Source organism: Athene noctua, chromosome 2 (assembly GCF_965140245.1).
Source record: "Athene noctua chromosome 2, bAthNoc1.hap1.1, whole genome shotgun sequence".
In the NCBI taxonomy this organism is placed as follows: domain Eukaryota; kingdom Metazoa; phylum Chordata; class Aves; order Strigiformes; family Strigidae; genus Athene; species Athene noctua.
Window position 1 is genome coordinate 113,394,419 of NC_134038.1, and position 20,154 is coordinate 113,414,572.

Here is a 20,154-nt window from a genome sequence, read left to right on the forward strand (position 1 = left end):
AGAATAATAAATTCCTAGATCACACTTAGTTAAGTGAAATAGATTATGCAAAGAATTTCTAATAATTAACCAAGAATGGTCTAAAAAGCATTAAAGGACAGACAGTGTTTAATCACAAATTGAAATAATCAGAGAAAGAAAATCACAGTATTCTGAACTCATTGCATTAAATTATGTTTACCATGTTTTGTTCAAATTCCTCCACCAGACCATGATGTTTTTAAGACAGGCAGTAATATCTATTCTAAATATGCTTTTAACTAAATACATGGATAGCTAAATAAAACTTTGAATAATCTTACTCTTGTAGTTGACGATTTATTCCTCATTGTTTTGTTGTTCCTTCTCCTAGTGTCCCTTCTCAGTATCTACACATTCTTTACAGAATACACATTACACGTAGCTTTATTATATGAAGATTCAAAGTTATATTATATGAAGATAAATCTGAAGACAGTTCTTTCACTTTTGTTCTCCTGAGAACCTCCTAGAAAGCTTTTCTTGCTAATAATGGATAATAACAGAGTTATCGTGTTTCTGTCAACAATGCTGGTATGGTCAATGCTCACTGGCTAGAGAGCAGAGTGAGCTTCTGCAGTGTTCCTAGAAATGAACAGTCAATTTAAGTTGCGTACCAGATCCTCATCAATTGACTTTTTAATGTTGAGTAAATGATCTTCCCTCTGTGCCTTGTTTTGTCAAATTTCAGACCATGAAATTAAAAGGTGTGCAAACTTTGCAGAGGTATTCCATAAATGTGCTTTTTATTATACTTATTTCTATTATGAAGCAAACTGGAAAGATAACCCTCTCTGACCAGTAAAAAGAGGACTATATTTCAAGACTAGAATGAATGCAAGAGACGAGTTATATAAATAATTTGCAGTATTTTAGACTTACATCTGATTTGCTAAAAGTTGAAATGTATATTTCAATCATACTGAAGGCTAATACAAACTGCTGCAAACAGCTAAAAAATGCATCTAAGCATTATAGCTTTAACTGACTGTTTGTACTTTCATAGTTAAGTCTTTTCAAATATATTTATAATGGGTATTTGTAATACTGAAGTTATAAGGAAATCAAAATATGTTCATGTCATGATCTTCAGCCCTTTTTAACAGTGCCCAGAATGGATATGTGACAAAACTGCAATTTTGCTGAATGTGCTTAAGAAATGGGATCAATAAACAGTGCAGTGTGTAAGGCAGGTTCCTCACAAGTATTTTCAAGTTGAAAAAGAGCCTTTGAATTTAAAATTTTTTTGTCTTCAGAAAATTCTGTATTTTCATCCTGCTAGCTATCCAAGGTCATTAAATATTTGTAGGGTGTGATGGGAACTAAGAGCCTTTGAGATTAGACCATTGATTTGAATACTTAAACCTACATATTTAAAAGAGTAAGTTTTGACACCTATAAATACAGCTCAGACCTGCCAAGCAAAATAAATACATTGGAGGCAGAATAAGGCATAAATACCTTCTTCACCAACTGAATCCGGGGTCACTAATATGACCAGCCATTAATCACCCTAATTAAGATTAAAACTATGACATCTTGGACCACTCCAAACCAGTAAGATACCATCAGCTTAAATCACCAAACAGGTTAAGGTAACTCTAGGGGTTTTGGAGTACCCTTTTTATCACAAAAGAACTGTTTAATGCTAAAAGCTAAGGATCTGTTTAGAGCTGCCAATTTCAGCAAAAATATTCAGTTTCAATGTCAAAAAGTTCTATTGCAATATTTGTTACCATGGATATTTCATCACAGCTGGAACACTACCAAAATTTGTGTCAAATCTCAAAATCTGTAAGTTTACAAATTTAATCATTTGCAGTTGTTTAAAACTACTAAAGAATTCTATATGTATTTTTAAATCTATTCCAATGCTTTTGAGGCAGTATCTTTATTTAAATTAGCTTATTATACAGTTAAATTTTAATGACAATATAGTATTTTTGCATTTGTGGCTTTTTTTTTCAGCAGAATTAACTTTTCAATGTATTTTTTGCAGAATTATAAAGCTGCCAGAGAAATAATTTTTAGATAAGAAGGTTATATGATTCAACACCCTACTTTCTATGTCGGGATTAATGGTCCCTATCAAACCATGCACATTGTGAAAATATATGTTTCACTAGCAGGGCAACAGAAAAGTGAAAGGAACCCAACAAACAAAACTGAAAAAACAAAACCAAAATCAAACCAATACCTTAGTTAAAAGTTAGGGGAATTAAAAAAAAAAAAAAAATATCTCAATATTCTAATAAATATTTTTTAAAAGTAAATCAAGATTTCTGACATTCCAAAATAGTGCATATCACAATATATCTTAGACACAGAACCTTCACACAAGACTATTAACTCCCTAATATCTGGTCATGCATTGCCTTTTGCTGTGATACTACCTGTCCCCTGTCACTAATATGCCTACATTAAGCATATATCCTTTTGCTCTTCAGTCCCCATTTTTTATAAAACCTAAAACGTTTCATTTTAATACAACACCAAAAAAAGTAAGCATGATCCTAACTAGTAAAAGGCTGCAGCTACACATAAGCAAATGCTTTTAATTCATTTCAGCAATGCCAAGTGTCTGTGTACGAGACTTGGTGTCTTTTTCATTGGGTGAATTATTTATGATTGTTACAGTCACATGATGCTAAAATTCTATGCTTAGAAACTTCAGAATATTCCTCTTTTCTAATTATCACTGTTACTATACATGTCTTTGCATAAATGGTGGGATTCTAGAGTACCTATAATGCAAACTCATTGCTCATTACTATATTGACTACATTGCAATTTTGTATTATAAATAGAATTATCTTATTGATAATTGTTTTCTGCTAAATTTCTCCTAACCTTTAAACTGAAGAGAAATGAAATCCACATTCATTTGTCTAAATGATGTCATGTACTAAGTGTAATTACTTCTAAAGCAGGTCATCTATGCCTCAAGAAATTTTATTTCTTCAAGATGTTGAGATAAAATTACACTGCACAATTGAGCTGATTTTTTAAACCAGACCAGAAGACAGCTACTTGATGCAAGGTATGTTCTCTATTATGAACATCAAAATACACAATGCTGGCAAAACGTTGGCTATCCTTCTGCTCTGTAGTCAAAGAGTGAATAAAGGTATTGTTAATGTGAGAAAGCAAGTTATTCCCAATTTTAAATTACTCTGTTGTCAGCTTTCTTATATAATTATGTAGCCCTAGAAACTGCAACAAAGAAGTAATCAAAACATTGACACAAAATTGGAACTGTAAATTACTGGGAAAAAAGTTTTATCGCAAGAATGTGGCTGAAAGGTTTTAGAGAGCTTTATCTCTCCTCAGGCCGGGTCTCACGTACACCAAGGAGAACAGATCTGAGACTCCAAGAAAACATAGGGAACTATTTTTATTACCATACTTCCATATCTCTATTTTTTTAGTAGATATTGTAAGTAATTCATCTGTTAGAGTCCCATGCCTTCTCTAACCTGCACATTTGTCAAACTCCACAGGGGAGGATGGAAATCTTTAAATACAGTTCCCTATATTTAAACTTAAATAATGCAAGGAAAATATGCAGTTTATCCATTTTGGTTACAAAAATATATACTAATGAATAATAAGATCAAACTGCTGCACAAAAACTGTTCCTGTGAATATCAGTGAGGTGTGCATGTACATAGCATCTGCACAAATAGATTCCTTTTTGCAAATCTGGATAATTTTCATTCCCATAATTACTATGGCATCCGATTACCTCGATTTCTAAATTATTTTTGTTTCTAAGGATGTGTCAGACAGTGAAATTCTGTCAGTTTTGTTTATTCATTTTCTGTAAACAAGATCTGCTTTCAGAGTTCCTGGATGGGTGTCAAGTTACCTAATGGCAGTACAGCATGAAGTACGTGCAAATATCTGTGCCTGCCCCGGAAATAGGCTTTGATTTGTTCTGCTTTGGTTTCCTTCAGTAAATTAAGTTTTTAGAATGCTTCTGTTCAAGACACTGTTGACTTTTAAAATTTCTAATTACAACTAAAGCCTGAAAAAACTTCTTATGTAAGTATATATGGTGTTGATCTTTCAGCTGAGTTTATTTTTGGCTTTAGAGATCTGCAAGTAAGAAGTTTGCTTAAAATAAATGAACTGATTAGCGAGTATATTGGCAAGCTACTGCAACCTTACTTATGGGTTAGAAAAAGTAGATACTTTCTAAATTGAAAATGTTTGACAGCTAGATAGAATTGCGAGTTATTTTTTTTTTTTGTAAATGGCAAACTCAAGGTTTGGCAAACAATACTATGGCCATGGTGACATACTGCAAGGAGCTGATGCAAGACTCCTACAAACTCCTTTTTGCAGCCATCAAAACCTGAAAATTTTAATGTACTAAAGAAAGAGAAGTTAGGAAATCCTTGGGATATGTATATATGGACTAGATAAAATTACAATATAAAAGATTATTTTATGTTGGAGAATCCATAGAACTTCCACTGGGGCGACATTTTTTTGTCCTCAGAACCTCCCAATTTTGTCAGCAATATTTAAGTTAAGGAAGTTGAAGACAACTACTTTGATCCCAGTGGTAAGGAAAAAAGTAATGTTACTTCTCAAGTTTTGCTGAAATAAACTAGTCACAACATCTATACATTTGAGAGTAGCTTGCTAGGAACAAGTCAAGGCACTTCAGGAACCTCCTGAACTTGACAAGGTATCTATGGACTTGCTAAATTTCAGCAGATGTCTGTTCCATGAATCTGTTTGCATGTAAGTTTTTGAACATATGTAAACTTCGTTATTCACAATAGGCAAAGATATAAACTGCATTCTGATGTATTCTGAACATGCCTTCTGCCAGTTTCATCAGTTATTACACTGTGAGATACACTGCACAATCCCATCCATATACACTGTGCCACTCTGGACTTGACAGACCCTTCTCATACCATACTCATTTATTATTTTATTTTATTTTTTCCCAAATAAAGATTCTTGCCATATTTCACCATTTGTTATATGGAAGATATTCCATACTTACAGCCTTCTGCCTTTTCCTGAATCTTTCCATTTCAACCAGAGTTTCCAACCTCTCTGAGGTACAAGAAGCAGAACCGTATGTTGTGTTTAAATACAAGGAAGGGATAGATTTACGTAAAACTAAATTATATTGTTCTGTTTTCTATTCCTCTCCAAATAATTCTTAAAAACACTTTCTTTGTTCAACTGATAATGAAGACTGAATTGTTATTTTCATTAGATTACCTATTACTACACTAAGTTCTTACTCAAGAGCAGTAATGGTTATTTAGACCTTGAACTTCTGGTTTTTTCTCCATATGCATTTTTTTAACACTAATCTACAATTAATTTCATCTGCTAGTTTGAGTCCAGTCACACAATCTGGTAATGTTTTTAATACTGTGAATTACTTAGTATTATTAGCAGGATTTCTCATCACATTCTTTTCCAACTCATTTATAAGTATGTTGAATGCCACAGTCCCAGCAGAAATCTTTCCACTTTTCTGCTATCTATAGCCTTTTATAAAACTAATAATTTATTCCTAATCTCTGGTTTATGAGAGATTCCTAACTAATATCTCTTCTTAACTAATTACTGACCAACCATTTTCATGTTCCATATTCCATATTCTAAGAAAGAAATAATCCTTAGAAACTTCTAGTGAAAGACCTTGTCAAAAGTCTTTGGCAACCCAGGCAGGCTCTACCAGCTGCATCATATTTGTTGATCCCTTCAGAGAGATTCAATAGGTTTACAAGGCAGGGCATTGCTATAAAAAAGCCATATGAATTTTTACCAGGTAAATCATACACATTCAGGTGCTCCATAATTCAGTAATTACTTTATTGTAGTTCTCTACTTTTGGCAGTACACATCTATGGCTTTTTGGCATGTTAAACCCTTTCAAGAAAAATATCCCATTTGGTATTCTCTAAGCACCAGTTAACGAGACCTTTCTCCAATGGGTCCTGCAAAGGAAAGTTCTGGCATGGGAACTACCCCAGTTCTTTCTGTAACTAAAACCCATGGTGAAGGATAAGTTGATGGACAGGTTTGGGCTCCCAGGGTTTATTTAAATAAACCTTTTTTGTTTCTATTTTCAAGCAACATTGCAACTTGTTTATTTACAATTTTAAAAAACTATCAATTGGGTAATTTGGAAGCAAATCAGTTATCGATTCAGTTACTTTGCAGAAATTATTTCTTGAAGTCAACAACTTCCATAATACAGTTAGTAGTCAAGTTGACAAGAAGCCAACAGGAGTCCTCAGAACAGTGGTACTTATTCAGAAGCAGCTTAGCTCCAGAAATATGTTTACTCCCAAGATTAACTTGTCATTGAAATTGCCTAAACAGCACACTAACAAAGGTATATTTCTACCATCTTTTGATCCAGAAATTAAGGCTAAGATGTAAAAAAAATATCAGAAAAGCGAAGGTATTACATCCTCATTTACAAATAACCAATCTGTTCTTATGAGTTCAACACAACATTAAAGAGTTTTTCACCATCCTATGCCTTGACTACAAGTCTCTATTTAATCCATTTTCTTGACAAACAATGAAGTCTCAGGCAGTTTTAATTGACTCACAGATGTTACACTTCAATTTCTCATATGTGCCACTCACCTCTTGACTACTTCCTTCTTTAAATGTCAATATTCTGGGAGAATGGGATGTCTCTGTGCTGTTTGTAGTGCTACTGTCCGCTAAACAGACACATGGGAGGTCAGCATTTGGGAATGGAGAACAAGGACTTACCTGCTGCTTTGGCAACATCTGCAGTTGAAATGTTTTGGAGGTTTGAGTGCACTCTGAAGGTCACAGCTGGTCCCAGCACGCTGGAAGAGATTATTAAAAAATGTAAGATTCATAATCAAGAGACATGGTATAATATGCCTTATCAAAATAGGTTTTTAAAGAGAACCTATTAAGACACCATTTAGCCCTCTTCCTTTTGCTTCATTAGCTACATTTGCATACATTTTTATACCTCTTGTGGTTTCCTGTGTGTATCTTGTGCTTGTCTGAAAGAATTTGAACAACATTAACTGAACTTCAGAATACTCCTGTAAATACTATTCTTATTATGAAACAGAGGCATTGAAATTATTATTCACCGAAGTACAGCATAGATCATCACTGGAATTCACCATCCAATGACATGCAGTTTCAAATTTTATATGCCTAACATCAATGCAAGCTTAGTCCTGTTGTCACAACTGTAAGACACATGGACAATAAAGAAACTCAGAATATTTATCTCGCTCATGTTCTTCAAGAACATGTGTGGAGAAAAGATTTTGGACATATCTGATCTAATAGCTGGTTCTGACCAGAATGATACCACAAAGTATTTATCTTTTAACAACAGAGGTAATCACTTCTTTGACTATCTTATCAGGGGAAATTATTTGATTCTGTGGTGACCTTTTTGGGTGTAGCCTAATGGTCCTTTATGGCATTAAAATCTATAAGGCATTTACAGAGGAAGGTGTTGATTAACCAAAAGAAGAATGGCAGAGTGCAGTATTCAGGGTTTCACAAAAAAATTTCATTGTGCATTTCTAGAGAAAAATAAATCTGTATATGTAATGTTGCATTCATTCTCCACTCATCCCAACAATATATCCAACTTAATGTGCACATCTGATTAAAAGAATAAAGAAATTTAAGTTCTAACATCCTAAAGTATACTAAAGTACATATATATGAAAAAATATAAGATAAATACACACACACAAATACAGTAAATATATTTTGGAAGAAAAATTCTGGGTAACAAGAGACTATAGAAACTATAATGTAATAATTTACAGAGGAGAAGAGTGCATGCGATCAAACACAAAATTTGGCACAATTATAAAAGTTTACTTACATACTATGTATTATGTAAGTTCCTAAGTTTTTCTTATTCATATAATCACTGAAAGGAATTACATTTATACTAACTATGAATAAAAACCCTGCTTCAAAGGTACTTCATTGGTTGGAACTGCACATGTAATGAGATGTGACCTATCATTGTGGCTTATGAAAGAATGAAGTCTGAAGAATTTCTGCATAAAAGAAATAACTTGAAAAATATTTTTTTTGCAGGACTTGAAGTTTTAAATTATTCTTTTACTAATATGTTAGTATTTTGCATTCATACAACAGATAGCACTTGAAGTGTGCTTAATTGCATCACATATAGCCTAGACAGAAATACCTTTAAACTTTTCAGGAAGAAAAACCTATTATTAAACATAAGACTTTCCTTTAAGGCCACCAAGGGAATCGGAGTAAAACGAATGCACATTTTATTCTGGAGTTAATGGGAACTGTCATTAATCAATGATTTTTCTCTAAATAGTCTTCAGGGGTGGGGGGAGAAGAAAAAGTAAAGAGAGATTTTATTGCTAAAGGACACTCTGGATGCCAAGTCACTAATGTACAAGAAATGTATTTTAATAATGTTATCGTAATTTAAATAATATTTTGGGTTATAATACAACATTGCAAAGTATATTTTGAGATAGCTGCTTTACAAAAATTCAGGTCATTCCCTGATTCTGTCACTAACGCTGAGATAATCAACTGTAAAAGGCACCTGGGAGTTTCATGATACCATACACTGAATATAACTCAGTTTTCACTGTTCTTCTTTCTGCATTGCCAGCCTAAGAGAAATGATGATTCCACTCTGGCTGCTCAGACATTTACAGTGTAATTAGCAGCCTGCTTTAAATAAAAGCAGGCATCAACCCAGTACACAGCTGTCCCATGACAAAGAGAGTGAAAAACAACTTTAGATATTCCCCCCAAATCTACACTGCATATTCCATTATAGCTGAGAACCTGGAACAAACACAAACTTTCAAGCACAGTGTAGTTACACTTTGGTTTTATCAGCGAAGATATACCAAGTTTCCTCCCCTCCTGCCCTTGCCTGAGTTTTTTGATTCTGTCTCTGGCCCAGACCTCACTCCTACCTCAGTTGTCCTGCCCCATTCACTGCAGCTATGCACTTCATGTCATCATTAAAACCAGATCGATTAAAACTGGATCATTTCAGTGATCCATCCCAGGCAGTGAGAGGCGGGGATTTCAGAGGTGTGAAGCCTGGCAGGGTCTATCGCACTATTCTCAAGTGACTCCACCTGGATAATCCAGGGACATGACAGGATCTGAGTCGTGTCCATGTACGCACTGCCTCAAGCACTGTTATTTCTCATCACTGTTGATAAGAAAATGTAGGGAAATAAAGACCCAAAAATGGGGTGGGGAAATTCCTTAAACAAGTGGGATGATATCAGATTAACACCATTCTTTGTCAGGAAAGAAGAAATCTCAAAATTATTTAAAATAGCCACTCATATATTGCTGTGAGGGATTTTGTTCTTCTCTACTGTAGCAACTGAATGCTTGAACATAAGGAATTGCCTGAGCACCACACAAGCATGGCTATTAGGAGTATTTACAAAATACAGAAAATAAAGCAGCTCATCACAACTTTTTGCACATTGGTATTCTGCTGTTTATTTAAAAGCAAACAAAAGACCTTGAGATTAGTTGGTCAGAATTGCATTTCTGCTCGATGTTTTGGGAACTGACTGCTTGAGGAGCTCATAAAATCAGATTTTTCTCATGGGGGGCTTCTGGCAAAAGCACTGGATAAATAAACATTTCAATAACAATAGATGCCCTTTGGGGAATTCCTTGCTGTTCATTATGTGTTGGATGAGAACATTTAAACAAAACCAGTAATTACTTGACTGCAAAATATTTTTTAAAAGACTTTTTAATAAGAGGGCAGCCAGCCTGAGAAAAGGTTCTAAGATGTATACAATGCACCCCTGATGCTTCCTAACCAGGAACTTTAAATTAGATACATGAGGCTGCTTTTTCATGTGGCTGTCAAACCCTCTGAAGCCTAGCTAATATTAATGGCAATTGTCTTTACATCATTCTAAATACAGAGGCTTGCTGGAGTGCACACGATTGTTTATGACCTGACGAATTGCAAACAAACCATTCCTAGAGATCAGGGAGGGTACTGATGGTTAGCAGAGGCATCCTTCCTGGCTGGCAGGTTACATCACACCAGCACTCAGCCAGCCGTGTAGGTGAAAGCAATCAGAAATGTAAACCACAATGTCCAGGCTAAAAAGCAACCTACATCTAAGACATGCATCTTCTGCAACCGAGATTTAAAAAGTTAGGTAGTAGCACTTTTAATCTAGAAAGACAATATTTTATATCAGATTTTTTGTCTAATTCCCCCCCCCCCCCCAAGCTCTATGCTACTACAATTACACCTGTGTAAATTTGTAGCTGACTCCTCTGATGTAAGTGAATTTACACCTACCTCAATGACAGAGGACTGTGAGCTTTAGAAGGCATCTGGTCTGGATTGTACTATTATAATCACACTTACCATTTTTTTCTAGTACTTTGGTATGATGGTTTTTTGAATAAAGGTAAGTAGGTTGGCTTCAAGACTAATAAATAATGACTTCTCCCCACACAAAATGTAATGACCTGCTAAATTTATTACTTGAAATTTACTGACTAATTACCCCCCTCTGTTGGCTGTTACAACTTCTGCTTTTTTTTTTTTAAATTTCAATAATGTTGCCTTCAGCCATAATAGTTTTTTCTTTTTAACAAAGACATTCAAAGCATATTGCAAATTGTCACCCTTATGTGCTGTTGCCTTATATTCTGTTTACTAGAGATGAAATAATTATAGTGTTTATACCAAAATGACTTGAAGGTTGATTGCTGATTTAATAATATCCCCTCCCCTTGGGTTTATATTTCCCATCTGAAGGTGGGAGGGTGCACAACATTCATAGAAACAAACAGTATTCTTTGTGTAAAATAGAAGTATTTCCTTTCATTAATTGTTTTACTGGCTAACAACATTCTTATTATATTTTGCCTGTCAACAAATGAACAATCTGAATAAACAGAGCTGGAGCATGATCAATATGGCAAGGTCCATATCACTTTCAAGCCGGAGGTTATAATTATATTTATGAATGACAGGATTTAAATCTCCATAAATTATGTACCAAGCTTTGTATGCCTGTTCTTCTCCCTCATGTGTGTATACTTTAGTATTACAATATCATACAGAAGGTTTACTGTGAAACACAGTCACAGTCTATCATACCCCCTAGTGGAAAAGGATTTGAGAAACAAGTGCCAACATGGTTATGTGTATTCTTGAAGATGAGACACAGAGCTGATGCCAGATGGAAATGAGTTGAGGTTGCACTGCATTTTTAAAAAAATACAGGCAGAGTGCAATTTCTCAAGACTGGAGGAAGATGAGGAGATTAGGATTGGATATTTCAAACATTAAACATTCTCTTAATGACCCTATTTCTTAAAACAGAGCTTGCCTTAATAAAGCTTAGATTTGAAATTAGAGTCACTACTTGTCTATATGTTCATTTCAAAATCCTTTAATCTCTGGAGGTTAAGAAAAGCAATTAGTAACGCTCCAGAGGATTGTGCAAAGTAAATTTTATAGCAGCGAAGGTAATTGTCTCAGGAAATGTTTGGTGGGCTTGAACTAATGACTTGAAATGTGTACACATTTCGGCGCTTACTGTGTTTAGGAATTTCAAGCTTATATCCATTGTTTATATTGCACTGAAGCCTCCTTTTCACCTTCTCAATTTTGGAAAAAATAAAATGCTCAAACTGCTGTAAAAGTGTATAAAGGTATACAAATATACGTACATCAAACCAAATTCATGGGAAAAATCACATGATTAAAAGAGACATTTTTGTAATACACTATGTTTATACCACATGATTTACAGAGCAAAGCAAGGGCAGAAAATTGCACTGCGTCATTGTCATATAATACATAAATGGATTAAGAAGTGTACAGTGGCTATTCTGTTCTTCTTCTGTGACTCAGACCAGTTGTAAATCTGTTGACCACTTAATTCAGGATTCACCAACATTTTTGACGAGAAATGTGGACCAAAATTTATTCTGTGAAACACATACTCTATTACATAAGCACGTACCCGAACTTTGAACTTCAAAGATTCAGATCTGTGAAGGTTGTATTGTGCTGACGTACTACAGAATAAATTCCCTGAGCTGTTGACTAGAGAATATTGATCATCATCCATACTTAATACTAAAAAGGCACACATTCTTCACTTTAATTTCTTTACTGTTCAGAGATTTGCTTCATTTTACACCTGAACTGAACAAATTCCACTGTACAGCTGTATGTATTCTCGCGTTTGTATTGATGTGTATGTACTTACAGCCAGTGATCGATTAAAAAAAAAATCTTTTTCTGTTTTAGCAAATTGAGTTTCTTGAGCCCTTCTCTGGAAACTTTTAACATGCTCCTTAAACTGCGGATTGACAGACAGTGTTTCACAACATGCTTCAATACAGCCAAATATATATTATCTATTCATATTTATATCCTTTATGCACACTAAGCATGAACTGTTTGCAGTATTATCTATAGAAATGTGATCCTGTACTAAACATATAGCTAGTATGGAGAGAGAAAGTTAAAGATGCATTGTTTATGTCTGACGATGACCAAGTACTAAAGATGAAAAATCAAAATCCCTGCTAAGGAAAAGACATTAACTGTAGTGCTCACCAGTTAGTGGCTGATTTTCTATAACCACTTGCATTTCATTAGTCTAGTTTACACCATGAAGATGGGTGAGGTGTAACAGATATACCACAAAGATTAGGTAGACTGACAGTTTCAGAGCAATGACATCTTGTAAACGTAACTACATGGAAACAAAACTTACGTCTGGATTTGATGGCTGCTGCTTAGATTCACCTCTGCAAGCTGCATTGATAGCCTTCACAAATCAGGTAATTATTTGTACTGCCCTCTTCTCTCCCCCTGCAACGATCAGTGCTGTGGAGTGACTTCATGGAGCATCATTTCAGGGGAAGAGAAGAGGGCACTACAAGGTGTCCAAATAATGAAATGTATTGACTGACACACTACTATCATTAGAATAATTTCAAGAGTAAAGTCACAGAAAAGGGATGACTGGTCCAGAAAGGGATGTTTTCCGACAACAGCAGACCATGTCTGGTGGGTCTCTGATACCAACCAATACTAAATGTTGGAGTTTTAATTATTTTACTTTAATCGTTAATTTTATTTTAATCATTGAATATATATGCATCAAAATTTTGCTAAGTATGCTGATAATTATTTACAGTGCAAAAGACAATGAAAGAGTATTTTATAGATTTTACAACTTGCTTCATCTCAGGTGAAGATTATTTTGCTAAGCGACAATTTAAATGATTTTAAAAAGAGACAATGCTCAATTTGGAGACTGATGCTACACTCAGTTTGTCCTATTTTTATTCTTCACAAAAAGCAACTTCTGATGATTACTCAATATCTATGAATAATTTGCAGAGTTTTAAAATAATTTTTCTATTAATCTGTCACAAGCCATGAAACTTGACATTTTCACCATGCTGAGTGCATGAAAGTTGCCAGCATTGCCTGCCATGTAGATAAGGTTCTTAATTACAGTATTTAAAAGAACAAACCATACAAGTGTAATAATTTCTTTACAGTAAAAGAGTGTTTGGACCCTGAGAGAGTAGGAAAATGGCCTTAAAGTGCTGCTTAAAAGTACAGTGATTTTTCATTCACTTCCCAAAGATTAAACTAAAGGATAAAAAAGTTAAGTAATTTTTGTTAAAAAAAGAAGATAATTATATTCTTTGTATATTTCAATTTGTCTTCTTTATACCTTTTAGTAGTCTGCCTGGTACACAAAAAATAGACAGTTTTAATTTTTAGCCAGTAAGCATTCAATGAATTTTATTGACTTCAGATCTACTTAACCTCTGTGCACCTGTGTTGTTAATGGAGTCTGTTGAAATCACGTGTAAAATGTGTCTGCTGGGATGATAGTCACCTTATGCTCAGTTTGCCCAAGTGACTTTTAATAACTAATGAAGAGCATGACTAATGTGTTAGGATCTTTGCAGAAGGTTCAGCGTGCTCATAGCTTTGTTAGGAGCCATATAGGACACAAATATCTTTGACGAGGACTAGGCAGCACAACCAAAGACCAAAAAACTCGAACTTTACTACAGTCTCAATTCAAAAAGCTACAAAACTTGGAGCACTACAACCACAGCCCTCCTGCTTTCCCTCTTAAGAAACTGTTGGGCTTCTACTTTAGCTCTGAGGAGACCAACTAGAAGATATGTTCTTGAGCTTCCCCTGCCAGATGTGAGGTAGAAACATTTGCTTTGCAAATGAGGCACTGCAAGTGGAATTTATCAGGCTCTCTCCATCACACCTACAGACGTATATTTTCTCCAGCTGCCTTTATGTCTCCTTGGGAATACAAACCCTTCCACAGGCAGGTCCTGGTGCAGTTCATAGGCCTGGATATGTAATATTTATTGGCTAGGGTGCAAAATCAATGTGCAGAAAAACTATTTCTCTTTTTCAGCTGGGTAAGCAGGTCTGTAATATTCATGCAATCCATCCATCCATCCATCCATCCATCCATCCATCCATGTGACAGAGGAAAAAACTATGTTTGTGTACATAGGAGAATCAGGTAGCCAAGGGCAAGAGGATCAAGCAAGACACACACATAAGATTAGTTTTCTATGTTTCTTATAAGGGACTATTCTTTTAAACAAATCTCTACATGATTATCTTCTTCCATTTCTAATATTAGTTATTCTATTTGTGGACCAAGCTTTAGTTAAGGAGTGAGAATCACAGTTCTCTGTTTCTATTCTCATATCTGTCACCAAGTTCTGTACCATCCTAGGGAAAATCAAGCAAACTGTTTTGAGTTTCAATTTACCCATCTGTAGAATGGAAATGATTACCTGTTAATAATATGTGAAATGTTATATAAATGAAATGCAATGGCACATATTCAGTGACTTGTTTGAAACAAAGAAGTATATCCTGCCTACGCTATAATGTTAGGAACTTTAATTTTATTAAAAAAAAGGAATATGATGGTACTCAGTCACACAGAGGGATGAGTAGTAAAGAAATATGAAGTTAAAAAAAAAAAAAGACAGATAAACTTCAGAAGCTCACTTATCTGTAAAATCCTTCTCTTGAAAAGGCACCTATGAGCACATGGAAATGTATCTATAACACTGGATTTCATTTTCCTTTTGATTACAAAGGTGCAAATCCTCTGATTTAATGAGATGAAATGTTGTAATGGAAAGCCAAACTTCATACATTTTTATTTATAAGAGTCTCCCTAGATTTTTATGGTCTTTCTGTTTTGTCACCTAGAATTCATAAAATGCTGCAGGCCAAAATCCTTCTTGTTATTTTAATGTATTTTTATATTTTTCTAGCAGGAAAGTTACAGTAGAGAAGGCAAAATGATCTTGGTTATATGCACATTTATTAAAGAAAAGCACACAAAATATATTGTACCTCAGGGGAAAAAGCCACAAGACTAATGTAATGCTAAGGTTGAGAAATCACTCATTGTTAAGTAAAGGAATTCATGGTTGAAACTTCCACCTTATTTTTGCTTCCTTATCCTCATTCCTTTAAAAATTGATGTATCTTTATATTATAAATTAGTTGTCAAATAAGACAATATGTACCAGAAAACACAATATAATTTCTTATAAAAGCCTGCATGCAATGAGTTACAGCAATACATTTTTCAGACAATTTGTTTTCCAGACTCATTAAATCTGTGGAAGAAGTCAAGTTTGAATAAAAGTGGTTCCATTATTTCTGAGTTATGCTTTTATAACATTTTAAACAAGATTATGCCAAATAACCTTAGTCTGTTGGTTTGTTATTTAAAATCAAAGAAAAGATGAGAAATATTGTTCAACATTTTTGAAAGCTATATCTTTTTATTGAGGCCAAGCATAGCACAGTTCAAACTGAAATTAAAATGTTGCTTAATTTCTGAAAATAAATGGAATGGAAATAAAAATTCAGTCTATTGCTAGTTTATACTACAGCACCTTAAGGAGAGCAGGATGGACTCTATGGTTTTTCATAAGCACAATATCAGAACATTCTTCTCAGTAAATCTAAATGGCATAGATGGCAGAATCCAGAATCTGACAATCTAGAAAAAACTTTTCAAGAGTATTAATCCACAGGTGTTCAACATACAACACAAGAAACATTAATCACACTGAATCAAGGAGAAAGGAGTCATGGAGAATCTGTACAGTAGAGTGAAATTTGCGGATACAAACCTAACAAGACACCGTGCTACTTTTCCCACTGCTGCTCAGTGGTTAAATAATCCTCCTGCACACTATCTTGCCTCCCAAGCTACCAATAATTTCCTGAGATGTTCACATTTATAGCATACATATACCACATGTCATAATCCATCAGCATGATGAAGTGAAAATACCAAGTACTGTTTCAGTGTTTAGGTTCTGGATGACTGAATATGATTAACTGGCTGATTGAGTTTTTCAGGTGTTAGAAAAATAACATGACAAACAATGAACAAAACCTATATAGCATGATTAGGACACTACAGCCAATGCACATGTTCATAATAGGTGAGGCTGGGAGCTCCACTCATCATTCTGCATGCCCAACACTTCCGATTTGAACGCATTTAAAGCTTCTCCAAACTTTCACCACTTGGTTTGATTTTCAGACATCTTCCTCAGTTCAAGTTTTTCACTGGGATGGCTTTTCAAATTGTATTTATTCCAGCCCAACTGTTTCAGCCCTTCCTTGGAACAAGGATTATCATAGGTATTGTTTGGTCCTGTAAGGCCTTTTCTTTGAAAAGGAGGTGGAAAGTGTCCATAACCTCACTACTTGAAAACAGTTGTAGTATGGCAAGAATGTACTTGTAGCTGTCCTCATAATAAGCCTTCCTAATTCAAGCTTTTGTTAGATCACAGTTTACATTAAAATATGTAAAAAACATAGTTGACACTAAGGACATACTACAGTATAATAGGAAAAATCAATCATGACTTCCTTTGTATCTAGATATGCAGTCTTTTCAAAGTGTTTTTTTCAATAGGATCCCTGATGCTGAAGGATGAATGTTGGTCAAGTAGTAGAAAACACCAATTTAATTGAGGGCCTCAACATTTTTATCAGACTCAGGAAGTATGTTGCAAACAAGGTATGGAACTATAAAGATGTAAAGGTCTTAGTGTTACTTTGAATTCTGCTGGTACCATGCAGTTATGCCGCAGATATAGATTCAGACTCAGTTCATCTGAAGCCAAGTCATTTCAGGCAATTTTTTTTTTTTACAGACCAAGTAGCACCGTCTAAACTGAGAGCTGACTTTAGGGACAGCTGAACACTAAGTCATTGAAGTCTACAGGATCTCTGTCTCAGTAAGTGGAGCTCTTTACAGAAGAGGCTCAACAAACTATACTCTGAGACGTCAGACTGGACACCTAATATTAGCAAATGCTTTGACATTAATATCTAAGCATCACTCCAGCTCTGTATGGTTCTAATAATACCCCATATCTCATGTGAGTTAAGTGTATCAATTCATGTTTGTCAAGCATTTTGATAGTGTAGTGGAGAGCACCATAGGGAAGAAAAAAACAAAACAAAACAAGAGGAAATAGGTTTTCTGACCTCAAAGCAGGATTTGAATAATGTGCAATAAAAAAAGCCTGAAGCCACACATTGAACAATGAGAATAAAATGAAGCATTGAAGAGCTGCTCATTAACTGAGCATTTTATTTCCTGCATATGGAATAAGACAGAAAGCTGTAGAAATGATCAAATATTTCAAGACTATATCATAATTAGTCTTTATCAAAAGATTGATATTTTTGGTCAGCTAAACAAAAAAAAAAATTGAAATAATGACTTGAGTTCAGTCCAAAATAATTTTTTAGAATTTTTTTGCTTATTCTTATCACCAAATAAAAGCATTTTCCTTATAAGCCAAACACTTAAATTTTGAAACTCATCATTACTTTGAATTTTAAAATTATAGTATTTTATTTGCAAAATGCCTAACCACACTGCTGTGGCTACTAAAAATTTGAAAGGTATTTTTCATCTAAAGCCTCCACACAGCTTCCATACATACCTTCAGTTAATATGAATTTTAATTTTTCATATAACAACTATTAAAGTAACATCCTGAATTTACCTCTAGTCTCAGTGTAGGTAGGGAGAGCCCTCAGGGGAAAGCTGAACAACCAACCTAAGACCTGTGAGTTCGAGCCTTAGACTCTGAAAGATCAGTAATTTGGTCTTTTAACTTAGCTTTGGATGTACAATATAGATGCAATCAACTGTACATGAAAAGGTGTCACAAACTGTTCCTAAACAAAAAAATGTTCATAAAAGGGATGTCTCAGACAAGCGGGACACCCTGCAGGGGAGAAGTGGAATGAGCTCTGCAGAGGTGGGACAGTGGGCTGTTTCTCTCCCCCTTCTTCCTGTTGTTGCCCAGAGACAGAACTTACCTAACTGTGCAGGTACAAGCCAGAGAAAGTGAGAACCTTCTGGAACGACCTACTGTCCATGTATAAGAAAGACTATGTAAAGACAACACCCTACGTGTGTCTTTGTCGACCCACCACCTATGGACTAAGCTTGCTACTCTACGACAATGTGGGATCCAAGGGTGCTTCCCCTTTTCCTATCCCCTCCTCTTCCCTCTTCTCTTTCCTCTTTCTGCTCTCTTTCTTACATATATGCACACATATAAGTTTTGTATGAATTGAATTATGATCAGCTGGTCATTGATGGGTTGTTAGGAAAAGAGTCTCATGGCCAAAGTGCCTTTATTCACTCAAGGAAGGTTATCAGTTGATCGTCATCAAATTGTCTCCATTCTCTCACTAAAGTTGTCGTAATTAAAGTTACCAACTAAATTGTTTCTCTGACTCTATCTGCCTTGTGGCTCTGCCAAGCAGAGATGGGCTCTTCCACTGGCATGCAGGCTCTCGGGGAATTTACAAGATACACACCCCTCATAACCCACCACGTGGGATGAGACATATGGGAATATTGGTTAAGTTTTATGGATTTGCAATCCAGGACATTATATTAGATAATAAGAACCAGTTTTTTCAACTTTAAAAATCAATTTATATTAGCATTTGAAATTTAGCGTAAGTATCCTGTTCATCCCCCACATTCTATATATAAAAATTATGTGCTTATACAGGCAACTATTGTTACACTTCAAAACAAAAGCAGAACATAGAGATTAATGTCATTTTACTGAATGAATACAGAGTGCTCTGCTACAGGTTTTCCACTGAAAAATTAGATACAAAAAACAGGCATGCTTGTTGGTCTAGTTATCATGTCTCCTGAAAGGACAGTTCTTTGAGTATTAAGTTTAGGTATATTAGAAGGCAAAAATGACAAAGATGCCAAATTAAAATGAACGGGTGAACAAAGACGAAGCAGTAGGAAATAATAGGAAAAAAAAAAAAGACACCTAGAGCGAGAGATCTTCAAGGGCAATAGGGAAAATCATATAAGGCTAAAGAGAGAAATAAGAAGGAAAATAAAAAAATCAGTGCAACCACAGCATCCACCTGTGAATGTAACATTCAGCTGGAAATCTCACTCTTAACTGGAGGCTAAAAATGATAGGATATGCAGTCTGAAATACTATGAAATCAGAATAATCTGTTTTCTCTCCATACAAAGGTATTCAGCTAAGTTTAGAGCTGAAAACCCCCCTTAGCAATGTTTTCAGTAAATACCCCAAGTATGAGAACATTAAATAAAAATTCAGAAATAACTTATTCTAATCAGAAACCAAGTAAATCAGGTATGTTCTAATTCAGTGGCTTTAACTACAGATTCTGAGTGTCCTTTCCACTACCCTCACAGTTTACAGATTTTAGTATTTTTACTGTGTTTGGATGTTTCTTGATAATTTCTTATATTTGTAGAGTTTACAGTATAATGTGTGAAGAACTGTAATTACATGAAGAAGGTCAGTGTTGCAGATTTCAGAGTGGTAAATTTACTTTTTTAAAAATAAATACAAACTCTCCTATCACTACTAGCCATCTGACTTCAAACCATGATACCAGTCCAACAATCAATCACCAGGGGCATTGGACACCCATAATTAGATTATAAAATCATAACTACAGCCATTTTATGTCTG

The 20,154-nt window shown here is 34.8% G+C and overlaps 1 protein-coding gene across 2 annotated transcripts in view; it reads right to left on the minus strand.

The window, feature by feature from the left end:
* Positions 1–20,154, minus strand: part of PTPRN2 (protein tyrosine phosphatase receptor type N2) — a 685,048-nt gene that overhangs the window by 369,077 nt on the left and 295,817 nt on the right. For both annotated transcript variants that reach the window (XM_074899931.1, XM_074899932.1), the window contains one exon: positions 6,787–6,866. In XM_074899931.1, coding sequence (XP_074756032.1) covers positions 6,787–6,866 — 80 coding nt within the window. The remainder of the gene's footprint in view (positions 1–6,786; positions 6,867–20,154) is intronic.